Source organism: Ambystoma mexicanum, chromosome 11, assembly GCF_040938575.1.
Source record: "Ambystoma mexicanum isolate Mex_15411 chromosome 11, UKY_AmexF1_1, whole genome shotgun sequence".
Taxonomy (NCBI): Eukaryota; Metazoa; Chordata; class Amphibia; order Caudata; family Ambystomatidae; genus Ambystoma; species Ambystoma mexicanum.
The window spans coordinates 995,239,074-995,264,858 of record NC_090934.1 but is presented as its reverse complement, the minus strand read 5'-3'; the positions used below and the strand labels follow the sequence as shown (position 1 = coordinate 995,264,858).

At 47.1% G+C, this 25,785-nt stretch overlaps 1 protein-coding gene across 1 annotated transcript in view; it reads left to right on the top strand.

The window, feature by feature from the left end:
• Window positions 1-25,785, top strand: part of MINAR1 (membrane integral NOTCH2 associated receptor 1) — a 359,960-nt gene that overhangs the window by 139,342 nt on the left and 194,833 nt on the right. The window contains exon 2 of the mRNA XM_069624180.1: window positions 2,769-5,080. Coding sequence (XP_069480281.1) covers window positions 2,816-5,080 — 2,265 coding nt within the window. The 5' untranslated portion in view covers window positions 2,769-2,815. The remainder of the gene's footprint in view (window positions 1-2,768; window positions 5,081-25,785) is intronic.

The window sequence follows — 25,785 nt, the reverse complement described above, 5'->3', positions numbered from 1 at the left end:
TTCAACAATGTTTGATCAGGAATTCTCCACTAATTACATTTTCAGCAACAGTGGGAAAGTTAGCGCACCTCTGTCCTAGGAGAATTCATTCTATGCCTGGATGAACATAACACACCAAACATTTGCCCAACAGATGAACAGCAGTGGAGGTACACAAAGCAAAGAAAGACAAAGGCCCTCATTACAACTCTGGCGGTAGCAGTGCTGTAAAAAACGGCACAGCGCGCGCCGGAATTGCATTTTTTACGGCACACGTGAATGGGCAAGAACCGGGTCATGCTGAGCTCGGCGGACCCGGTACTTGCCCATTTTTGGGTGCTGGAATCAAGGGCCTCCTCATCCCCATTCTGCCCCACAGGGCTGAATGGGGATGGGGACGTTGGATGCACCGGCACAACTCTGCATGTGCCGGTGCATCCGACGTGCTCTGCTCGCGGTTGCCTTTACACCTGCCAGGAAAAACCTGGCGGGTGAAACGGTTCCTGCGAGCAGAGCCTGTAGTATGGTGGTCCGGAAAGTACGGTTCCGGCATGCTTAGCGGACCGTACTTCCCAGACCGCCATGCTCGTAATGAGGGCCTTTATTTCCTCAGTTAGTGCTTAGTCCACACATTAGTGCCAAACATGCCAGGAGGTGGCGAGCAACGTCGCCACTGGAAGCCAAAGCTAAAATGATTGTGCTAGCATTGGCCATTAGCTAAACACAAGGTGTGCTGCTGGCACAGTCATAGGGTGGTGATGTGGCTGGCCAGCATTGCATCACTTCCTAGGTTAGGTCAGCCCACCGCACTGTAGTGACCGTATGCTCGTCCCGGCTAGAGGATATCTAGGTGTATGGACTCGCAGATGCATTTAACATTGTATATTGTTAAAAGTTGTAAACAGAGAGTTGAATACATGGTACCGACTCGGTTTATGGTCATTCCATCGAAATTTTACCATCGAATGACCATTTCATCCAAAAAAAATGCATTGAGAAGATTACCATCGATTGCATGTTTTTTCCTTTTTTTTCAAATGGGGGGGTCCCCCATACCCCTGTTTTTTACCCTTTAAAATCCATTATAAATAACACTAAACCCTTTACCTTGAAAAAACATGCATTCGATGCATATTTTTTCGATGCAATTTTGCCGATGGAATGGCGTTCAATGGTAATGCTTTAGATGAAATGACCAGATACCTACCGACTCTCTAGGAACAGCATCACATGTCTCCCCAGCTATGCCAGCAAAAAGATGGGGGAGACCAGGGCCCCAAAAGGAAAAGCAGAACGATGCCTCCCGAAGGCAGAAAGAAGCCTCCTTCCACCACTCAGCGTATCGGGTGGGCTAGTCATTGAGCAGGGTCAGTATATCCCAAGAGGTCACTAGCGGAGAGACAGCAATGGGCGCGAGGGTGACTGCGGCCCTGCTCCTGCCTAGGGAACAGTGAGTGACTGGCACTGGAACTGAACTGGAGAGTGGGCCATTGACGCCTTCAGTGTAATAAGGACACATATACACGTGGGTCTGGTCTTGCCCCAAATATTGCGCACTTAACAATGCCGAAAAGGCAAAACATGTCATTTTGGCGGCTTCGCTCTTACCCTTCTTTCCCACACTGGAACACAGGACTGTTTATCACTTCAAGAATGTCCCCAGAGATTTCTGCTGGGACGAGTGCGCAGGGCCCTTTCATGCCGTCCATAAGCATCTTTCAGGCCATATATGTTTATAGGCGCGCGCGCGCGCAAACACACACAACCCATGTCGACGCAACCCGTGCTATGTAAAGATGCTACGCACTCTGAGAATTTCTAAACCACACTGCAATTTCCAATTTCAGTGGCCAGCAATCCAGCAAGATCACATGTACAAAACTTCAGTCTTTTCATGATTTAGCAAGGTGTGGCTTCCACGGGAAGGGCAACAATACGCCACGGACACGGATTGCCGCTTTGAAACGACTATGGTGGTGATTCACGCAGTAAAATAACATAATTATTCATCTGTAGACTTTTCACACCTTGAGAGTCCCAGTTCTGGTGATGCCATCATGTATCCTCCGTGGACATGAGAGGAAGACACCAATCCCAGTTTAGAAGGTGTGCCATACTTTGCTTACTCCTCCGACTTGAAACACAAGGCCTAGAGCAGAGGGGAGGATAGCTCGGGGGCGGGTTCGAATCCAGGTTCTGCACTTAGAGACTGGTCTCCGGTATTAAGCGCCTTATAAAAAGATGAATGAATTAATTAATCTGTAACACACTGTTTGGGTTTACACCAGAAGCATTTTCTGTGTCCCATTGTCCACATGAATACATACATTCATACATTCATACATGTAATACAGTCATGTTTAATCTATAATATGCAAAGTCCCACCAGAGGGCAGTGTGAAGGGGGTGTATAATTATCACCTGTTATTGGTCATGGCTGACCACGCAGAGGCAATGTTGCACGCTGATACTATTTTATGACTGATAATCTCCAGTGCAATTGTACTGTTCTTATATACCATGAACTCATTGTATTACATGGCTGACAGTATGCGGCCAGATACTGCTCACATAGCACACACTCTTCCAGAATGGTTGATAGCATCACAGTTTGCCAAAGTTAAATACCTCAAGAAATCATCACACCTTGCTATCGTGATGCTGTTGACCGTATCACACACTCCAATTATCACATGGCTGACTATTGTTCTTTGGGTGATTATGCAAAGTTGTTATGACATGGGGGACGACCCACTTACTCACTATTTCTTGTTTTGTTGTTCTCCTAGAGTTGGCCAATTCATTCTCGTCTGAAGGATCATCTCCTCCAGCAACCATGGAGATAAACCAAGACTCCTCTCTCCTTCTGGTGAAGATCCTGGAGGAGCTCGACATGAAGCAGAACACAGTCTCCTACCAGGACTTGTGCAAGTCCTTGTGTGCCCGCTTTGACCTCTCACAACTGACGAAACTGCGCAGCGTCCTCTTCTACACGGCCTGTCTGGACCCCAGCTTCCCAGCCACTTTATTTAAGGATAAAATGAGGTGCATGGTTGAGAATCAACACTCAAAGAAGATCATGGTTGCAGCAGATATAGTGACCATCTTCAACCTGATCCAGATGAATGGAGGGATTGCCAAGGAGAAGCTGCCGGTCCCCCGGCATCCCAAGCTCCGAAAGAAGGACTCTTTCGAATCCTGCCGATCAGAGACTGAGGTCTGCAGTGTAGTGGAGTGCTCCTCCAACTGTGATCCAGACTTCAGCAGGGGTTACTCCATGAGGAGAGCCTCCAAGTGCAGGAAGACAGACTGCAAGGATTGCCACCAGTTCATTCCCTCAGAAGAGCCCAACTTCCTGCTGGGAGTCAATAAAGAGCTGAAGGGTCGCGCAGCCTCGCTAGACAGGCTGCAGGCCCTGGCTTCGTACTCTATGGCCTCCTCAGAGCCCTGCGAGATGCAGAGCACATACTTCCCTATGAACCCTGATAACGAGACCATCTCTGAGCAAGACTCGTTGCCCCTCCACGAGGACATGAAGGAGACCTTCATCCCCAGAGAAGAGTCCTTCATGCTCCCAAGCTCCTGCGTGCAGAAAAGGAATATTTTCAAGGAGGACTTCCATAACCTCATTACCATTCCTCCCAATGTCATACCACCCAATAAGCAGGGCCTGGGTGGAGAGCCGCTGGCCAGGAAAGAGTCTGGAAAGCCAATCTTCTTCAACCACAGCTTTGAGATACCCTACAGCAATCAGTACTTGAACATGGAGTACTCGCCGTTACAGGACAAGCGCAGAGTGAAGCATGAAAGTCTTGATGACCTCCAGGCGTCCACGTACTTTGGCCCAACTACAATTCTTGGTCCACAGGAACATAAGAGATTCTCTGGCAGGCCGACCAAACAAGCAGCATGGCCAGTAAAGAGCTGGAGCTTGAACACAGAGGAAGTGCCTGATTTTGAAAGGTCCTTTTTTACCAGGAAGCAGACTGAGGACAATCATCCATACCCAAGTCCCAGTGTCCACACGTCTAACCTTTCTGCTGCACCTGAGCCGCATCACCCTATTCCCTACATGAATCCAAAAGAGCAGGCGATGGCCACGCAGAGCAACTATGCCGTGAAAACAAATGGACACAAGTGTACTGACAGACCATCTCCTCTTGACACAGAGAAACATGAGGGGAGGAAGTTCAAAGAGAAGAGTTTGACTCACTCCTCTTCGCAGCAAGCAAGCTTCGATAAGACAGCCAGCATTGGCACCCAGACTGAGCAGGCAGAAGCTAAGAGAGGGAGGGATTTGTGCAGCTCTGTCTCCTGCAGATATGGAGACTTCCACGCCCGAAAGCTCTCAGAAGCCGACTCTGAAATAGTCAGCGATGACATCAGTGATATCTTCAGGTTTCTTGATGATATGAGTATTTGTGACTCAACAGGTATCATGCAGTCCTCCTGCTACAACAGCTGTGGATCCTTGTCACAGGTGCACCGAGCGGACCTTGAGAGTTCACCGGAACGTAACGCCAACCGGGCTAGTAAACTAGGCAAAGTGGGGCGGAGGGAGAGCTGTACAGATGGGGAACTTAAGAGCAGTGTTTGCAAACTGGTCCTTAGAATCGGGGAGATAGAAAAGAAGTTGGAATCCTTGTCCGGGGTCAGAGATGAGGTATCTCAGGTCTTGGCCAAACTCAACAAGCTTGATGAGAAGATACAGCAGCCAGAGAAGGAGAAGGTCAAGGGAGAGGAACAGTCTTCAAGCAGTGAGGGTCACTCACATGGGAGTGCCTCCCCAGGCCTTCAACAGGGGCATGGGACACCTCATGGGGGAAAGCTGGACAACAACCCTGAGTGGTGCTGCTCGGATGCCAGTGGAAGCAACAGTGAGAGTCTCCGTGTGAAGGCCCTGAAGAAAAGCATGTTCACACGGAGGTCATCAAGATCCCTGACCGAGGAAAACAGTGCCACGGAATCCAAAATTGCAAGTATTTCCAATTCACCCCGAGATTGGAGGGCCATCACCTACACTCCTCAATCGGGTGCCAACGAGGAAAAGAAGGATAAGGCACCTGGGGCTGGTAAAGACTGGCACCGCAAATCCAAAGAGGTAAGGGCAGCATCTTCTGCTGTGTATGTTGATGTTGAAAAGATCTGAAACGCTGGCAATATGTGAGGCACACGAAGCCCAGGTCATTTAGTGCATAGTGTGAGATGCATAAAGCTTGGCTTATTCACTGTCAAGTGTGCGATACATCAAGTTCTTCTTTGCTAAGCATGTGGCATCTGATACCTTTAAGTGTTGGTCACCAGAAGGTAGGTCACTCTCTGCCTAGTTTTATTTATTTAATTTATATATTACATATATATCGTGCTCAGACTCTTGGGTTTCACAGCGCTTGAACTGGAATAGGTGTAAAAACAAGACTTATAAAGACGATAATAGACAGGTTAATCGTATTTGTCAAACAGCCATGTTTTCACAAGTTTTCTGAACATACGGTAGGAAGGCTCCTTTTTGATGATAGATGGAAGTGAGCTCCAGAGGGTGGACGCTGTGACATAAAAGCTAGAACCACCTGCTTGTTTGTTTTTGAATCTGGGGGTTAGCAAAGTGAAGCTGGAAGAGGACCAAAGAGAGTGCACAAAAGGTTTTATGGAAATGCAGGGATTGAGGTAGGAGGGAGCATCGTTATATATACAACAGTGCGTAAAAAACAAGATTTCGAACTCAATTTGGGCTTTGGTGAGGAGCCAGTGGATGTCACGTCTGGTTGACGACATATGGACTGGCCGCCTTAGGCCAGTGGCTGCTCTGAGGGTCTTGTTTTGCAATAATTGTAAATAAACATTCCAATAGTCCAGTTTACTGCCTATGACGGCTCTAACAAAAGTTAAGCAATTGTCCCATGAAAGGATTTGTTGGCTCGAGTGATGAGTTAGATGTATAGGCCGTGGAGGATGCCAAAGCATTAACATGTTTGGTCATGTTGAGCTCCGCATCAAGGTAGACACCAAGAGTCTTTACGTGCTTCGAGACGAGGACGGAGGTGCTGTCAATGCAAAGGGAGGAGAATGCTGGGTCCAGGTGCTTGAGACGGTAGTGGAATCCCACGATGAGTAACTCAGTTTTTTCATCGCTGAGACAAGGTTGTGGGTGGCCATTCAGTTCTGGATGATGCTGTAGATCCTTTTGACGTTGTCCATATCGTGGGAATGGTTTCCTGTAATGGGGAGGAGGATTTGGGTGTCATCAGTGAAGTTGGTGTAAGGGATGCCAAGGGTGACTAGGTGGTCAAAGAGGGGCTTAGTATAAGTACTATAGAGGGTTGGAGAGATGCAGGACGCTTGTGGGACACCAAACGGGACAGTGATGGGATCTGCTGGTGCGTCACTAATGCCAACCTTCGATGTGCATTCGCTCAAGGACTTGATCCACATGGAGGCCTCTTTGGAAAAGAAGAACTTAGTGGAGAGGTGTTGACATAAAACATTGTGGCAGATGAGGTCAAAAGCAGCGCAGAGGTCAAGGAGAAGCAGAATAGCAAGGTTGCCTGAATCACGGTTATTGTCGAGTTGGATTTTTAGGTCAAGCAGAGCTGTTTCTGTGCTGTGCTTGGGATGAAAACCAGATTGTCATGACCCAAGCAGGTGGTAAGATTCTAGGAATTATTGGATCTGGGCGTACACCATGCAATCCAATATTTTAAGAAGGGAGGGGACTGTTGTGATAGGACTGTAATTAGTGGGGAGCTATGGGTCTATGGATGGTTTCTTGAGGAGTGGAGTGACCCCAGTTGCCTTGAGACAGGTGGATACAGAATTAGAGGAAAAGGAGGCATTAACGAAATGGGCAATAATAGGTGCAAGAGTTTCAGCACACAGTTTAACAATATGAGCGGAGCGGGTGTCTCCTTTGCAGTTAGAGGGTTTTAGAAGCTGGATGGTTTTGAGAACTTCTGCTTGGGTGACTGGGGAATAATTGAAAGGTGGTGCGTTGCTCAGTGTGAGAGGAGTGTGTGGGCACACTCGAGGGAGGTTTTTAGGCAAGTAAGATCTTTTGTGGCAATTTGTCCCTCAGTTTGTCCATTTTGTTGGCGATGGCAATTTGAAAGGGCGTGCACCCGGCTTTGTCAGTGCGGGCCTTGGAAGTTGTAGGGACGCGATTCTCTAACTCTTTAAGAATGGTGAAGAGCTCTTTGCAGTTAGAGCTAGCTTCAATGATTCCAGTGTTGTAGGAGTTGGCTTTGGTTGCTGTCAATGTTTTTCAGTAGGTTTTGGCAAGTGTGGTGAAGGCTTCATGGTTGGCTGAAGTAGGGTGTTTTCTCTAAGTATGCTCTAAAAAACGTTTCCGTCTGTGGAGAGTGATCAGTTTGTTGGAGAACCATGTGTTAGCATGCTTACCTGGTTTGGGGATATGGGATTTAAGGGGAGCATGTGGATCCATGGTGAGCAGGAGGGCTTGGTTGTAGTGGGTGGCTAAAGCCTAGGGATCATTACTGGTGGGTTTATGGGAGGTAAGTAGTTTCTGAAGTGTAGGAGAGAGAATATCTGCCTTGAGCATTCAGGTGTTACAGGCTAATATGGGGGATGGAAGAGTGGTGATGATAGGGACGAGTGGCAGTGGACCACTGGGAAATCAATCAAATAGTGGTCAGACCAGGGCAAAGGGCTTATAGCGGTGATAGTGATGGTGGTGTTGAGTGAGAGTATCCAACCCAGGATACAACCTTTGGTGTAAGTGGGGACGGTGACCTGTTGGGAGATGTTCATCTCTGCAATAGAGTTTACGGTGGCTGAACCTCTGGTATCTAAAGGATCGCTCAATCCTAGAATGAAGTTGCCCAATGAAATTAACTGCGTGGCAGGTTTGATGAGGGCTGTGAGAAGCAGAGAGATGTCAGACTCAGGGGTACTGTGCGAGTTACGTAGCATATAGAGGAAGAGGAGTTTAATGGTGGTTTGGGGATTGAGAGTTCATTTGGTGAGTAATATTTTGTAACCTGGCAGTGGAGGGCTGGGGATCTCTCTGAAGAGTAGGGAAGATTTGGCGATAATGGTGCGACTTGGAGGGATAGCCAAGGGCAGGGATGGACGCGCCGAGATATGTAGCCAGGATTCAGCGATGGAAAGGAAGTGAAGGTGCGGTTCTACAATTAGGTGTTGTATGTTCTGTTGTTAAAAGAGTTTATAAAGCACTCATTCACCAATGGCATCTTGGCCCTAAACCTAATACCAACAAAGAACAGCCGACAGAAACCAAAACAAAAGAGTTTTCAGTTGGCGTCTAAACGACAAATGATTCTCAATAACCCTAAGGGAGACAGGTAAGGCATTCCATAAATTAGAGGGTGTAACCGGGAAGACATGGCCATCCAATCTAGACAACCACACCTGAGGGACCTGAATGATACAGCCATCTTGAGAGTGAAGAGAGTGAGCCAGTATATAGTGACGGAATTTCTCCTGCAGACACTCTGCACCTTTAGCAAAAAAGCCTGGTGGACAACACAAAGTGCCTTGAATTCAATCTGCTTCCCGACAAGAAGCCAATGCAAGTTACGCAAAACAGGAGAAATATGGGACCAAAAGGGAGTACCAGTAGCTGCCACTCCCGCTGCCAGATTATGTAGAAGTTGGAGTTGACGGGTGAGATAGTTGGGCTGGGCGAGATAAAGCAAGTTGCAGTAGTCGATCCGACTCAGAACCAGCAAGGCCACAACGTGAGGCATGCACTGATGAAGGTAAAAATGGTAAAACCTTTCGTAAGACCTTAAGATAGAAATGCCCAGCCTGACAGGTAGCAGCAACTTGATCCTCCATCGATAAGTTGGAAGAGATTTTCACAGCCAAATCTTTAACAACAGCAACAGGAGAAGGAAAAGGACCATGAGAAGGGGCCAGAAGAGCGGAGTCCAGAGCAAAGAACCAGAAGCAGAAGTAGGACCAACAACCAGGACCTCAGTCTTGTCACCAATCCACATTAGCCAGTTGTGGCTCATCCACTGGCCACAGCCTCCAAGCAGCCCCTGAACTGAGATGCAGTGTTGGGTTGATCCAGATTAAGCCTATCAATAATGTGGGTATCATCAGTGTAGGATTAGCAATGGAGGCCATGGGAGTGGATGAGGCCAACAAGAGGATGGGTGTATGCATTAAATAGAACAGGGGACAAGGCGGAATCCTGGGGGACACCACAAGAGAGAGGAAACTGAAAAGCAAAAAGGAGGTAGAGAAAGAATGTATCCTTTACCTGATAGAAAGGACTTAAACCATAGCAGGACGGTCCAGAGAGTCCCACAGCAGAACGATTGTATGGTGGACCGTATCAAAGGCTGCTGAAAGACCTAAAAGAATAAGCGCACCAACGCCACCTTGGCCAACCAGATGGAGAAGATCATCCAGAGCTGAGACCAAAACTCTCCCAATGCCCTGCCCTGGACGGAATGTAGAACCAAAGAAATATTGAGGTTTAGTACCATCAAAATGAAATACTCCAATCACGGGTTCAAAGATAGAAGTCTCTTTGTTTCTGTACAGATTCAAAGGTAAAATCAGATAGCTATCTGGGCTCCCAACACCTCGCAGTGTGTACCAGTAGACACTGCGAGGGGGCGTGAGTGCTGAACATCACAAAGCTCACAGTTTTATTACTTTCTTCCACAGCCCCGGTTACATTGTCCAGCCCCTCTTCAAGTTACACAGTTGCTAGAGTTCATGCCCAGTTCACATGGCAAATACAGCAATGTTGTTTCCAGGTTTAAGACATAATTCTCTACACACGAATACAATGATGATAAACTTTGTTCTGTTTGGCCATGTAGATCTTTCCTTGTTCTTGAGCTTAAAGTAAGTCCAGTTTCAAGAGATGAACACAAAGGATTTATGCCAAAGCACACGAATTTAGTTGTTTTGCATTCTGTTCCGTTGTTTGAATGAGGATGAAGCTCTAGGTGCAGACAACACCTAAATTGCAGTTCATCTTGGCTACAACGTTTCTTTGCACAAAACAAACATTCTGCTTTAGGCAGCCTCAGCATGTTGACATAGTCCAAAGTTCACTTAGCTCAGCTGAGGCCGGAAAAACACATAGTCCAGTTTGAGACAGAAATAGAAACTAATCAAAATGACAGACGTTTCTAAAATGGCAGCTATAGTCCATTCTATTGAGGGCATTTTAGACACGGTTTTCTGTACAATGCAAATGTGCTTAGGCCCATGTTCATAATCAGACGGTATTATGCGAATATGGTTTAACAGGAAAACAGACTGGAATGAGTCAAAGAAGTGGGAGTTCACCAGAAATGAACTCAATAAAGGGGAGATAAGAGATTCCAAAAGTTTCATAGAGAAAAAAGAAGAGCGATTGGGCGAAAGTTAGCCAGAGTACAAAGGTCAAGAGTAGCCTATTTCAAGAGTGGAATGACCAAGGCAAGTTTCAGCTCTGAAGGGATCTGGCTGGTGGTACAGGAGGAGGTAAGAGCTTGGGTAACCCAAGGAGCAATATCAGGCATGATCTCCTTTAACAGCCCCAGGGGGATACAAGGTGTATGTGGGTAGCGTGGGTGCATAATGAGCATGCGTTGAACAAGGCACACTTGGGGGTGGGAAATGTTGTTGGCATCAGGAATACTCTTGGGACTGGGAGATGGGCTGGAGTGCCACGGGGTGGTCAGCAGCGATTGAGAGGGTGGAACGGGGGGAGGTGCATGACGATAGTCTGAGGCATCTGGATTCACTCGTAACAGGTATGTCGCTATATGCAGGGTGTCTAGTGGGAGAGGAATAGTAAAGAGGGGAGGTAGGAAGTGGGTTGGGTTGGGTAGAGGATGAGGGGAAGTGGTGGATGGGGAGGAGGAGCAGTGAGGAGGAGCAGTGAGGAAGGGAGGTAGAAAGGGGCCGGTTTGGGTAGACGGGACTGGGAGCCGTATAGACAGGTAGTGAAAAGGGTCGGACATTTATGTAGTCGCTAATGTGAGGTAAATTAAGAGGGGCAGAGTGGAGCTTGTCGACTGAATTGAGAAGAAAGCAGGTAGGAAGTATGTGGGTGGGGGTATGTATGTGGGAGTGGGTGGGCTGTGAACAGATAAAGTGAAGCAATTAGTACACAGGTTGCAGCTATCCATGGAGGAAACAGGCTTACCTTGTGTATTGCTGAGTGGCTTGAAGGGGACATGCTGTATGTCACTGGAGAATGGGCAAAGGACGGAAAGTTGATGCTGTTTCCTTCCTTCGTTTGAGGCAACAGATTTCATCAAGAGTGGTGGGGGATTCAGGATGGGTATTTGGATGGGTGAGAGTACATTCTGAACCGGTCTCAACAGGTAAAGCTGGCCTTGGGAGTGGGCTGGCGATGCCTGCAAATGGCAGGCTGCATCCTAATTATGTGATATGGCGGGCCAATCAGCTGGTGCAGGGGACGAGCCTCTTTCAGGCTCCGTACCGCAGCGTTGCGAGGGAGTCAAGTCAGCCATGTATATACAAGTAGAGATGGTGGCGGTGGATAGCTTGGAAGGGAGATTATGCTTCTGCTTGCCGGTGAGGATCCCTAGAGGGCTGTCTAGTGTGGTTGGTCTGGCAGTCGAGGTTGCTTCAGAAGAGGCTGCTGGAGGAATGGTGGCCCAGGAGACAGTTAAGGGCCTTAAAAGCGGGCCTTGGGAGTGGGCCGGCGAATGGAGGAATGGTGGCCCAGGAGACAGTTAAGGGCATTAAAAACTGGCCTTGGAAGTGGGCCAGCGAGGCCTTACGACTGCATGCTGCATCCTGATGATGTGGTGCATCGGGTCAATCAGCTGGTGTGGGGGGGGCGAGCTTCTTTCAGGCTTTTGACCACAACAGTGCGAAGGAGTTGAGTCGACCATGTGTATATGGGTAGAGATGTCGGTGGCGGCCATCTTTGAAGGGAGCTTGTACTCCTACCTGCCGGTGCAAAGCACTAGAATGCTCTAGTGCTGTTGGGCTGGCAGTCGAGGATGCTTCAGAAGAGGCTGCTGGACATATTGAGGGACATCTGCAGCCTAGGTCATTATCTGCATTGCTTCGGACCCCTGCTTCCATAGTAATTCTCTGTATAGTGTGGGACACCTGCAGCCAGGGTCATTCTCGGCATTGTGCGGGCCTCCTGCACCCTAAGCCATTTTCTGCATTGGGTGGGACACCTGTGTCCGGGTCATTCACTGCATAGTGTGGGATACCTGCAGTCAGGTCATTCTCTGCATAGTGTGGGACACCTGCATCCAGGTCATTTTTGTACATATTGTGAGACACCTGATACTCATGTCAGTTTCTGCATAGAGTGGTTAGATCATTGTAACTTAGTAGGCAAAACTCTGGAGCAGCAGGATTGCCAAAACCCTTCCAATAACCCTTCTCCCGCGATAGAATATATGATGTCATTCAAGTAGAGGTACTGGATACCAGAGACATGGATGATAAAACAAGAACACATGCAAACCATGTAAATAAAAGGCTTGAAAGCTACACAAACACCAGTCCCTCCTGATACCCTACTGGATCTGATTCTGGACTTCCAATAGCCTGCCCCGTTTGCCAGAACGGGATCCTGGGCCTCATGAAGTGATGCGGCCAGGCCCAGCACCACAGGTTAACGCATCACAGGGTGGCCATGGTCCCCTAGGGACTTCCTGGGTACGACTGGCAATGTTTACTTTTGGGAGTTTCCACCCCTTATCTCTCCTCTAGTCGCTGAGCAGCTTCCTAGTAGCTTCTACGGGACTAGGGTAGGGATAAGAGGTGCAATCTCTCCTCCCAATCTATCCACTTTGGCAGGGCGCTCCAGGTGTATTGTTTGTTGGAACAGGAAAAAGCAGAGGGCGCGAGGGTAATTGTGCCAGGTGTTGGAGGACTGCACATCAACAGAGCCAGACCCTCTTCATCTCAAGCGTGTGAGGGAGCGCAGGTGTGGGGCTGCATGGAGGATGGGAGACATGGCTGCAGCGCTTGCACATGTTCACCTGTGAGACCGCACCTTATAAATGACTACATCAGGCTTATGAAGCATTAGACAACATGCCCAAAGCTTTCTTGGCTGCAATTGACAAAGGCATATAATGGAAACATCTGTGCATGTGAGGCTGCGTCTTACATTTAGCGTATGAGGCATTAACTGCCAGTGGACGGCCTTACTGGATCATTTGAGGCTCTGCTAGTTTTTGACGCAAGCAACGGCCCAGTTGAGGCTGATCTTACACTTGGATTCTACCAATGCAAATACTGCATTGGCTCATTGCATTGCCTTTACTGGAGCATTTGAGGCTGCAATGGTCATATGATGTCAGAACCTGCATATGCGAGGCCTGGTTTGTGAGGCTATATCAGGGATAAGATGGCAGCCTATGAATACACTAAAAAAGTGGGGGCATTTTGAATAAATAATGACTGTACTTGGATTGCAATGCTATAACTGGCAATATGCAGTTGTACTGGCATAGGAAGGAAGCGCCCCTTCCCTTTCCTATGCTGCTTCTGGCTGCCGCTCTACTATTTCGTGTGACCAACCGTAACATATTAAGGCAGCTTCCTAGTCAAAATATGGCTGGTAACTAGAACAAAAAGGCATGTACAATGCCACGCTCATACCTGCATGCAGAATCTAACGCAGAATGGGGACCTTATCTGGTTAAGTTCTCTTTGGAGCCTCCACCAGCATCACAACATCCCCTCCCTAGACCAGAATGTGTGTCCCAGCATCACAAAGCCCAGCCATTAAAACACCCCCCCAGACCAGAACCTGTGTCCCAGCATCACAAAGTCCAGCAATTAAAACATCCCCTCCCTAGACCAGAACCTCTGTGCCAGCATCACGAAGCCCAGCCATTAAAACATCCCCTCCCTAGACCAGTAGACCAGAATCTGTGTCCCAGCATCACAAAGCCCAGCCATTAAAACACCCCCCCCAGACCAGAACCTGTGTCCCAGCCTCACAAAGCCCAGCCATTAAAACACCCTCTCCCTAGACCAGAGTCAGTGTCCCAGCATCACAAAGCCCGGCCATTAAAACAACCCCCAGACCAGAACCTGTGTCCCAGCATCACAAAGCCCAGCCATTAAAACATCCCCTCCCTAGACCAGAACCTGTGTCCCAGCGTCACAAAGCCCAGCCATTAAAACATCCCCTCCCTAGACCAGAATCTGTGTCCCAGCATCACAAAGCCCAGCCATTAAAACATCCCCTCCTAGACCAGAACCTGTTGCCCAGCATCACAAAGCCCAGCCATTAAAACATCCCCTCCCTAGACCAGAGTCAGTGTACCAGCAACACAAAGCCTAGCCATTAAACCATCCCCTCCGTAGACCAGAACCTGTGTCCCAGCATCACAAAGCCCAGCCATTAAAACATCCCCTCCTAGACCAGAACCTGTTGCCCAGCATCACAAAGCCCAGCCATTAAAACATCCCCTCCCTAGACCAGAGTCAGTGTCCCAGCCTCACAAAGCCCAGCCATTAAAACACCCCCTCCCTAGACCAGAGTCAGTGTCCCAGCATCACAAAGCCCGGCCATTAAAACAACCCCCAGACCAGAACCTGTGTCCCAGCATCACAAAGCCCAGCCATTAAAACATCCCCTCCCTAGACCAGAACCTGTGTCCCAGCGTCACAAAGCCCAGCCATTAAAACATCCCCTCCCTAGACCAGAATCTGTGTCCCAGCATCACAAATCCCAGCCATTAAAACATCCCCTCCTAGACCAGAACCTGTTGCCCAGCATCACAAAGCCTAGCCATTAAAACATCCCCTCCCTAGACCAGAGTCAGTGTACCAGCAACACAAAGCCTAGCCATTAAACCATCCCCTCCGTAGACCAGAACCTGTGTCCCAGCATCACAAAGCCCAGCCATTAAAACATCCCCTCCTAGACCAGAACCTGTTGCCCAGCATCACAAAGCCTAGCCATTAAAACATCCCCTCCCTAGACCAGAGTCAGTTTACCAGCAACACAAAGCCTAGCCATTAAACCATCCCCTCCGTAGACCAGAATCTGTGTCCCAGCATCACAAAGCCCAGCCATTAAAACATCCCCTCCCTAGACCAGAGTCAGTGTACCAGCAACACAAAGCCTAGCCATTAAACCATCCCCTCCGTAGACCAGAACCTGTGTCCCAGCATCACAAAGCCCAGCCATTAAAACATCCCCTCCTAGACCAGAACCTGTTGCCCAGCATCACAAAGCCCAGCCATTAAAACATCCCCTCCCTAGACCAGAGTCAGTGTACCAGCAACACAAAGCCTAGCCATTAAAACATCCCCTCCTAGACCAGAACCTGTTGCCCAGCATCACAAAGCCCAGCCATTAAAACATCCCCTCCCTAGACCAGAGTCAGTGTACCAGCAACACAAAGCCCAGCCATTAAAACATCCCCTCCGTAGACCAGAACCTGTGTCCCAGCATCACAAAGCCCAGCTATTAAAACACCCCCTCCCTACACCAGAACCTGTGTCCCAGCATCACAAAGCCCAGCCATTAAAACATCCCCTCCTAGACCAGAACCTGTGTCCCAGCATCACAAAGCCCAGCCATTAAAACATCCCCTCCTAGACCAGAACCTGTCTCCCAGCATCACAAAGCCCAGCCATTAAAACACCCCCTCCCTACACCAGAACCTGTGTCCCAGCATCACAAAGCCCAGCCATTAAACACCCCCTCCCTACACCAGAACCTGTGTCCCAGCATCACAAAACCCAGCCATTAAAACATCCCCTCCTAGACCAGAACCTGTGTCCCAGCATCACAAAGCCCAGCCATTAAAACATCCCCTCCTAGACCAGAACCTGTCTCCCAGCATCACAAAGCCCAGCCATTAAAACACCCCCTCCCTACACCAGAGCCTGTGTCCCAGCATCACAAAGCCCAGCCATTAAAACATCCCCTCCTAGACCAGAGTCAGTGTACCAGCAACACAAAGCCTAGCCACTAAACCATCCCCTCCGTAGACCAGAACCTGTGTCCCAGCATCACAAAGCCCAGCCATTAAAACATCCCCTCCCTAGACCAGAACCTGTCTCCCAGCATCACAAAGCCCAGCCATTAAAACACCCCCTCCCTACACCAGAACCTGTGTCCCAGCATCACAAAGCCCAGCCATTAAAACATCCCCTCCTAGACCAGAACCTGTGTCCCAGAGGATTTTTAGGCGATTTGCGGGTGTGGTACAGTGACATGTATATCAGAGTACTAGAAGCTGTTAAGCAGGTTACTCGTGTATCTCATATTACTCAGTGCTGTTCGGATGTAAGCTCCATGATTGATGCTACTGGAGTGTGCTTTAGAGTGACAGTGTATCTCATGGTAGTTGGGGCTCTTTTTAAGCAGTGCGCAGGGGCTGTATATTTTGAGGGTGCGGTTGGAGCCTATTTTATAGCATTGATGGTCCTCAGGGTGCCGGGTAATGTTGGATGGTGGTGTATCTCATGGTTGCATATTTCAAGGTGGTCTTGCTGTGTGATGATAGTGTCTGATGATGGGGTGTCCCATGGCGCGGGGTGGTAGCATACAAGAGGGTGCTGGATGGTGGTAGAGGGTGATCATATAATTCAGGGTGCTGGGTGAAGTTGGAAGGTGGTGTACTCTCAGGCTGCTGGGTGATATAGCGTGATAACTGGTGTGGTCTAGGGTGATCATGTATTAATGGTTGGGTGGAAGTGAGGGGTGATAATGTATCTTAGGTTGATTGCTCTGGGCTGTTCAGTGCTTTCTGGTGCAGATGGAGGGTGGTCTAGGGTGATCATGGGAGGTGTTGGGAGGCAGTGATGGGTGATAATGCATCTCAGGTTGATTGCTGTGGGCTGTTCAGCGATTTCTAGTGCAGATGGAGGGTGGTCTAGGGTGATCATGGGAGGTGTTGGGAGGCAGTGATGCGTGATAATGCATCTAAGGTTGATTGCTGTGGACTGTTCAACGATTTCTAGTGCAGATGGAGGGTGGTCTAGGGTGATCATGGGAGGTGTTGGGAGGCAGTGATGGGTGATAATGTATCTCAGGTTGATTGATGTGGGCTGTTCAGCGATTTCTAGTGCAGATGGAGGGTGGTCTAGGGTGATCATGGGAGGTGTTGGTAGGCAGTGATGGGTGATAATGTATCTCAGGTTGATTGATGTGGGCTGTTCAGCGATTTCTAGTGCAGATGGAGGGTGGTCTAGGGTGATCATGGGAGGTGTTGGGAGGCAGTGATGGGTGATAATGTATCTCAGGTTGATTGATGTGGGCTGTTCAGCGATTTCTAGTGCAGATGGAGGGTGGTCTAGGGTGATCATGGGAGGTGTTGGTAGGCAGTGATGGGTGATAATGTATCTCAGGTTGATTGATGTGGGCTGTTCAGCGATTTCTAGTGCAGATGGAGGGTGGTCTAGGGTGATCATGGGAGGTGATGGGAGGCAGTGATGGGTGATAATGTATCTCAGGTTGATTGATGTGGTCTGTTCAGTGATTTCTAGTGCAGACGGAGGGTGGTCTAGGGTGATCATGTATTGATGGGTGCTGTTGGGAGGCAGTGAAGGGTGACAATGTATCTCAGGCTGCTGGGTGCAATAGAGTGGTACCTGGTGCAGTGGTCTAGGGTGATAATGTATTGGTGGGTGCTGTAGAGTAATACCTGGTGTAGTTGAAAGGTGATCTGAGCACGGGTGGACTGGGAACCAAGGGAGGCCCTGGAAATAATGTTCAAAGTGGCCCCATATTACATATTTTCAGCAAGCCCAACCCTTTTCCCATGGGAAAAATTGGAAATGCCACACAAAAGAGGCCTAGGGAGCAGAAGCTTAGCGGGAATTCTCCAGAGTTTATTATAGGCAAGTCCACCCCTGGATCTAAGGCAATACAGCTTTTAAGGATACCCTTGGAGAGTAGATTGTTGCCCCCTCCCTCTCATAGGTGACCCCCGCTCCTCCTTCCGGTCACATGGAGAATACGTCATGCTTGTTGGCGAAATCTGGCGGGCTCCTGCAAGTGCCATCACACCGCCTCGCCCCTACGTCCTTCCCTATTTCCCCCCCGGACTGCGCTCTGATTTGCAGGTGGAGTTTGGCGCCCAGTCAAGAACGACGCAGTTTATTTTTGTCTCCAAGCGTGAACTGCGCGCGTGACTCACCAACAGAACGCGCGAAGTGAGACCCGTGTCAGCGCGCCACGTTGTTCGACTTTATTTTGGTTCTCTCGTCCTCTCACAGTCCCCCACTGCAACACACGTTTCATTTATAGCAAAAGAATTCATTAAGAATGAAAGGCACACGTGTAGACGTTACTGGCATCGCTCGTGATCTGATTATATGATGATCATTATTTCGGGGTCCATCTTTAAAATACCGCCTGATGATTAGTTTGCGTTGCACGAATTATTTACCGCGTGCAGGTGTCAAATATTCCACACAATTAAAATTCATAGTTAGGAAGTATTTTGAAAATAGGAGACCTGTATAACTACACATCTTCACTGGTACCACCAAAAGGGCCCAGCGTGGCTGTTACTAAGTGTTGCAATGTGAGCCATATAATTCCTTTTTCCTTTTTAAACGTACCAGGTTCAAAACTCACCCATAGTAAGCTGTAAATACACTCCTCTGAGTTTACAGAGGGTTAACATGAGTTTAGTGGTGAGGTTAATTATTTCCAAACTCCACTAGAATTAGCAGTCACTGGATTCGGGGTTTGGCAGTATTGCCTCGGGCGGTTTTCCACCAAAGGTAAAATCCCCTGGCAAACTTTGAGCCAGAAAGTCTGCCAATTTTTACCTCCATACCTGAAGTAGAGGTAAACATTTGAGAATGGCCTCACTAAATATGGCAACTTTTTTAACTGTCTGCACAGATAGGGTCAGCCCCTTCTTCTTAGTTCATGGGGGGCTTTTCTCACAAAACAGGGGAATATGTTTAATAGAACACAACCGCGAGTTCTAGGCTACCCCTCCCTCTCTTGTGCAGACCAAGAAGCCAAATCTGGAAGTTGTGCAGTTAACAAACAAGTGCTGTACACAACCTCTACTCTGAAACCTTGCTAAAATCAATGTATTCAAAAACCATATATTACATATACTAATTTACTTAAACAGACATCAAGAGCCATTCACTTAAATAGACATCAACAACAAAAGAACCACTGCCTATAGTGGTGTACAAAATTCATTCACAAACAATGTATTCGTGAAACCAGTTTTAAACATGATCTAAAGAATAAGCTACCGCGCCGTTTATTTCTTATCTTCAGAGTGCATTAGTGCAACCTCAATCTCATAAAAGTGGGGTTAGGGCAAAAAAGTGCTATATATGCAGTAAAACAGACTTATTTGAAAACATCTTCTATTTTTACAGATGGGACCGTACATGGAGAGGTAACCCGGAGCACCTAATGGGTATATCTAGGTATTATTGTTCAATCCAGGATAACTTTACTGTCTGAATATTAGTTTCTGTGGACATTTCCCCACGTTCATGTTGTTATTTATCTGTTCCGCTTCTTAGAAGGATATATTATGCAGAATATAGTAGTCGACACAAGGTGTTTCAGCCCACAACTTGGGATGCTCCCCTTCTTGGTGTTCCCCTTAGAGTGTATTGACTTGGGACTTCATCAGGACAGATATTATATGTATATTTTATCTTGTTGAAACTATATCCTGCATAATATATCCTTCTAAGAAGCAGAATAGTTAAATAACAACATGATCGCAGGGTAATGTACACAGAAACAAATGCTCTTACAGTAAAGTTATCCTGGATTGAACAATACTTTGGCGAGAGCATTAATCCTCTCCAGAATAGACTACTGCAACGCTATCTTCGCAGGCTTGTCTTCTAAAAACATTTAGAAACTCCAGATTGTTCGGAACAATGCTAGCAGAGCAGCACTCAACATCCCTAAATCAGAACACATAACCACCTTCAGAAGAAACATTCACTGGTTACCAGTTAGAGACCTCATTAAATTCAAAGTACTATTGCTCACCCATAAAGGCCTATCTAACACTGCTCCCCGTTACTTGTCAAACTTGATCTCCAAAACCCAACCAGTAAGGCCTACACGCTCAGCCTACCTAGGGCAATTGACCATACAGACATGCAAACAACAGAAAGCCGGCAGCTCCAGCTTCCCCGTCATGGCGGCTAACTACTGGAACGATATACCCGCTGAACTAAGGACTGACCCCTCACTACTGTCCTTTCACAAAAAACTAAAAACATGGCTCTGTACTCAGGATATCAGGCATTGCCCACCCTACCTGTAGGAATCCTAGGCCTGCCCTTTGGTCCGGTAAATACCACTTGACATCCATTTCTGCTATTGTGATAAGACATTAATTTTCTATATCTGAAGTCAATTTCTACTTTGCAACTGTTTTCTACCATTGTATTGCATTTACTGCAGTTACTGTGCAACTGTATTTCACCACTGTACTGCATAACCAATGTACTAACGTATGCCTGTATGCCTATGCCTGAGGGTTTGGCGCGCTATATAAATGTTATAAATAAATAAATAATACCTAGAATAGATATACCTAATAGGTGCTCTGGGTTACATCTGTGTGTACAGTCCCATCTGTAAAATAGAAAATGCTTTCAAATAAGTCTGTTTTTCTGCATATATAGCACTTTTTGCACTAACCCCACTTTTATGAGATTGAGGTTGCACTAATGCACTTTGAAGGAAGGAAACAAATTCTGTGTTAGCTTATTCTTTAGATCATGTTTGAATCTGGTTTTATGAATATATTGTTTGTGAATGAGTTATGTACACCACTACAGGAACTGGTTCTTTTGTTGTTGATGTCTGTTTGAGTGAATGTTTCTTGATGTCTGTTTAAGTAAATGAGTATATGTAATATAAGGTTTTTGAATAACTTGACTTTATAACGGTTTCAAAGTATTTGTTAACTGCAGAACTTCCAGATTTGGCTACTTTATCTGCACAAGGGAGGGAGAACTTTTGTTTAACTGGACAGCAAATAATACATCAAAAACAACCATTGTCAATGCCAATAGTTTGGGCTTTCGTGTAGGCATGGGAAAGGCACTTGTCAAGAAGAGCAATAGTGGTATTAACTACCCATAGTTGGTAGCAGGTGCAGAATGGTGTGAGTACCTGGGCATCTAATAGCAGTGCCTGTCAAAAGCGTAAAAGTGTATGCACCAGCCAAATATTTTGGCTTTGCCAATGCTTGCTTTTAGCAGGACTTCAGTGAAGGACACACATAGTGCTTATAAATTAATTCGCTGAAGCCAGGCTGGGTAAGACATATTTATTATACCAGTAGTGTGATTACAACTCCAATTAAGTCATCAAGCCTCAGAAGACTGCTTTGAACAAAACATGGCAGGCACTTTGAATGCAAAGCCTGATTATAAGGCTTGATTAAAGCAGGCTCAAAGAATTCCCAGGAGGAGGTGTTTTGGAAGGGCAGAAGCAGGAATGGGTTAGAACTTTGAAAGGTATTAGCATGGCCATGGGAAGGTAATGGGTGGGTACATAACCAAACAACACCTAGAGATGGTGTGTCCCTCCTCATATGCCATTCCTCCCTATCCGTACTCCAATGAAATTGTTTTGGCTTATAGCGACACCTATCAAATGATGGTTGTGTTGCTGTAATTCTCTTTCCACCAGTGGTAAGCCCAGAGTAGAGTGGATTTGCAGAAATATCACTGATGGTGGTGGTATTTGCCACTGACGGTATTCTTGAAAAATTCATCTGCCAGATATCCCACAATGCCCCAATTTACAGGTATGTTCCCATTTGTATCATTTATAGCTGGATGTACACAATAGTTAATTTATAAGTAGACAAAATAACGAATACTTGGGTCAAGTATTCGGTCGAAACCGAACAGTGAGCCGAAAAGGTTTTTGGTCCAACCAGCCAACCCCCCCAGACTCACCAACCAGCTCCCAGTCTCACAAACCAGCCAGCAACCAGCCCCAACTACTGTGACCCAGCCATCCCCCTGTCCAGGGGTGTTAAAATATGGAGGGCTATGCTAATGTCGGGTCTGTCAGGACTCGGGGCTAGTTAGCCTTTTGGTTGTAGCTTGTGAGCTTCCATCTGGGTCTACAACCAAAAGATCTGGTCCTATAGCACCCTCAGCCCCCACTAGCAATGCCTCTGCCCGAGCCCCACCAGCAATCCCCCAGTCCAACCTGCCAATCCCACCGGCGACCTTTGAGGTTCAAATAGAGGGGTGCTGGAAAGTCTTTTAATGCTGGGGCCGCCAGAGTGGCAAGTCCGGCAGCCCATTCGGGGGGAGCGAGAGAGCATATAGGGCAGGGGGCTGTGGGAGAAGATCCCGCTAGCCCAATTTGGCAGGGATGACCCAGAAAGTTTAACACAAGGGGCTGCTGTGGAGACAAACCTGGTGTCCCCTAAGTGAATAGGGCATTATAGATCACATGCCAGGGCAAGGGGCAACGTGGAGAAAAGCTCACTGGACCTTTGAGGTGGCACAAACAAATCATAGGGGAAACACCGGGGAGTCAAGCTATTCAGCCATTTCGTTTAAAGGGGGGGGCATTCCAAGTCAGAAGAACATGGGGAACAGAACTGCCGGTATCATGAGGTAGGATGGCAGGCCAGAAAAATTCACAGTTCGCCGCTATGTTGACAAGCATAGCGGCGAACTGGCATGAGAGAAAGTAGGTGGGTTGAAAGCAGTCACAGAGACCCATGAGGTGAGGCCGGGCAAGCCAAAGTCATTGGAAGGGGCGCATACCATATGCTGTGTCTTGCTGCTCCCTGGTGGAAGGTCTCCTCCTCTTCCTCCTGGATGCTGCATAAGAGTTAGGAAGACTTGCTCCCTAAGTTCTTATTTTGGTGGCTGCTTTGTCTTCAGTCTCACTCGTTCAATGATTGGTTGCTATCCCTCAAACAAAGAGAATATAGCTAATCACTGAAAGAGAACTGTTACTGAACTTGGGCTTTGAATCAGAAAAACGTGGAAGAATTCGACACAGCTAAATAGCTAGATTTTAGCTACAAAAATATAGGGCAGAATTGGTACTTTATCCAGCAAAAGGTCTCTGTGAGCCAACATAGAGGGTCCGCCCATCTCCACAGTTCCACCATTCGCATATATTCACGCACTGCAAACACCCATTAAAAATAAATAGAGATATTTTATAGGACAGTAAACAGAAATGGGTACTAGCAGATTTGTTTGCATCAAACTTACCATTCCACGGTAGATGCGTAGTCTGTTTTGCTTGCTTCCTGTTTAGAAGCTTTGTATGTGTTTACAGCACCTATGCGGAAGTGGAGGGAAATGGGTGAACAAAGTAAGGAGGGGGCTGGTGTTAATTGTGTGTGTGTGTGTGGGTGCGTGCGTGTGTGCGTGTGTGTGTGTGTATGTATTTATGATTGTGCGAGAATGATAGAGGAAGGAGGCTGGGGAGGAGGGTGAACGGAAGGGGACAGAGGGTGGGCTGGGAGTATTGTGGGTGTCCCCCGCCAAACACAGGCTAAGGAGTGGGGGAGGAGGGCAGTGGAGATAATGGGATATGCAGGGGTGTCCCCTGCATAGTAGGAGGGTAGGGAGGAAGCACTCAAGGGGAATTATATTTTCCCCCGCAGCACTGAACTCAGACTCGCCGAACCGGGTTTCGAGTAAACCGGCCTGTGGGGAAACTTCATAGATCCCCAGTAATGCCAGACCTCTATATTGAGCTGAAGTGAAGTTTAAGAGCAAAATCTAAACTGCACATGGAATGGTACAAATGTCTCCTGCCATAAGTGTGGGGTGGGGCTGTGGGGGTGTTGATCAGATAAGAGCCAAGGCCCCTGTCTTCTGTTCTGGTGTGAACATTGGGAGATCAGGAATGCAGTCATCATAAAACATGGTGGGGAGAGAGAAAGCTCTATGGGGATGGATTTTTCTGGCACAAATGCAGCCAGTACCATTTAATTGAGAAAGGTAAAGAGAAAATGCTAGGCCGTATGTTAAAATGGGGAGAGTCCCCTAAGACTGTGCGAAGAAAATTGGTGAACATTGAGTAGTGGAAAAGAATGCAGTTGGAAGATGCCCTTTCGGTGTAACCACAAAAGGAATGACAAAGTGGATAATACAAAAAAATTATAGGTGTAGACTAGGGAAGGAGTTGCACAAAAACATTAAGGGTAAAAGAAAGGAAACAAAATGTGAAAAAATTGATGAAAGAATGAGTCTAGCAAAAGGATGAAATGTGGAGGCTCAATATCAGATTGAATGAGGCAATTAATGTGGAAGAAAGGCAAATGTCTGATCTAGATAGGTGGCTGAGGGTATGGGGGTTTAGCTGGTGTTATGAGTGCGCAAAGATAACCAAGGCTGGGGTGGGAGTAGGCTTCTGGTTGGCCATCTTCGAAGCCTCAGTACGGACAGGTGATCTGGAACAGGTTTTGGTGGCCTCCTTTTCAATTTCTAGCATGTTCGAATGATCAGGCGTTTGATTACGTTGGCCTCCTTTAATAATAATGCTCATATAATTTGAAGTAGGTTTTGGTTGGATGATTGCAGTGAGTGTTCTGCAATTGTTGTCTTTGGTTGTTCAAGTCTCTTGGGCCCCTTCCTTAGCTGCATTTTTCCGGGTGGGGCAGACATTGATTCCAGGGTAAGGAGTAAGTCTCAATTCTGGTGTCCACTTACTAGTCTGGTTGCCACTAGGAGACGGTGGATTTGATGTTCAAGAAGCACTTCATGAAGGGGTTTTGCATATGTGAAGTGAGAGGATGATCTTCTGGGAGATGAAAAGTAGGGCATGTTGGAATAGAGGCTGGAAGTGAAAGACCTTGCTGACCAAAGATCCAATGTATGCATTCAAAGTTATTGCTGCTTTGGGAGAGGCAACCCGCTATTGGACATATTGCTGGAGTTGAACAATTAAGGAAGGTTCTTTGAGTCATTCGATTGATGGGGTTGAGGCAACCCGCTATTGGACATATTGCTGGAGTTGAATAATTAAGGAAGGTTCTTTGAGTCATTCGATTGATGGGGTTGAGGCAACCCGCTATTGGACATATTGCTGGAGTTGAATAATTAAGGAAGGTTCTTTGAGTCATTCGATTGATGGGGTTGAGGCAACCCGCTATTGGACATATTGCTGGAGTTGAATAATTAAGGAAGGTTCTTTGAGTCATTTGATTGATGGGGTTGAGGCAACCCGCTATTGGAAATATTGCTGGAGTTGAATAATTAAGGAAGGTTCTTTGAGTCATTCGATTGATGGGGTTGAGGCAACCCGCTATTGGACATATTGCTGGAGTTGAATAATTAAGGAAGGTTCTTTTGAGTCATTCGATTGATGGGGTTTAGGCAACCTGCTATTGGACATATTGCTGGAGTTGAATAATTAAGGAAGGTTCTTTGAGTCATTTGATTGATGGGGTTTAGGCAACCCGCTATTGGACATATTGCTGGAGTTGAATAATTAAGGAAGGTTCTTTTGAGTCATTCGATTGATGGGGTTTAGGCAACCCGCTATTGGACATATTGCTGGAGTTGAATAATTAAGGAAGGTTCTTTGAGTCATTTGATTGATGGGGTTTAGGCAACCCGCTATTGGACATATTGCTGGAGTTGAATAATTAAGGAAGGTTCTTTGAGTCATTTGATTGATGGGGTTGAGGCAACCCGCTATTGGACATATTGCTGGAGTTGAATAATTAAGGAAGGTTCTTTTGAGTCATTCGATTGATGGGGTTGTTGGTTATGCTAATGTGTATTTATTTAGCTAGTTAGTGGCCTCCCTGAGACTCCCACTTCAGCATCCAAAGTGAATTAAAACAAGGTAAAGAGGCGATTTAGTGGGAGTGAGACATGCTTTTGGGAGTATAGGTTACT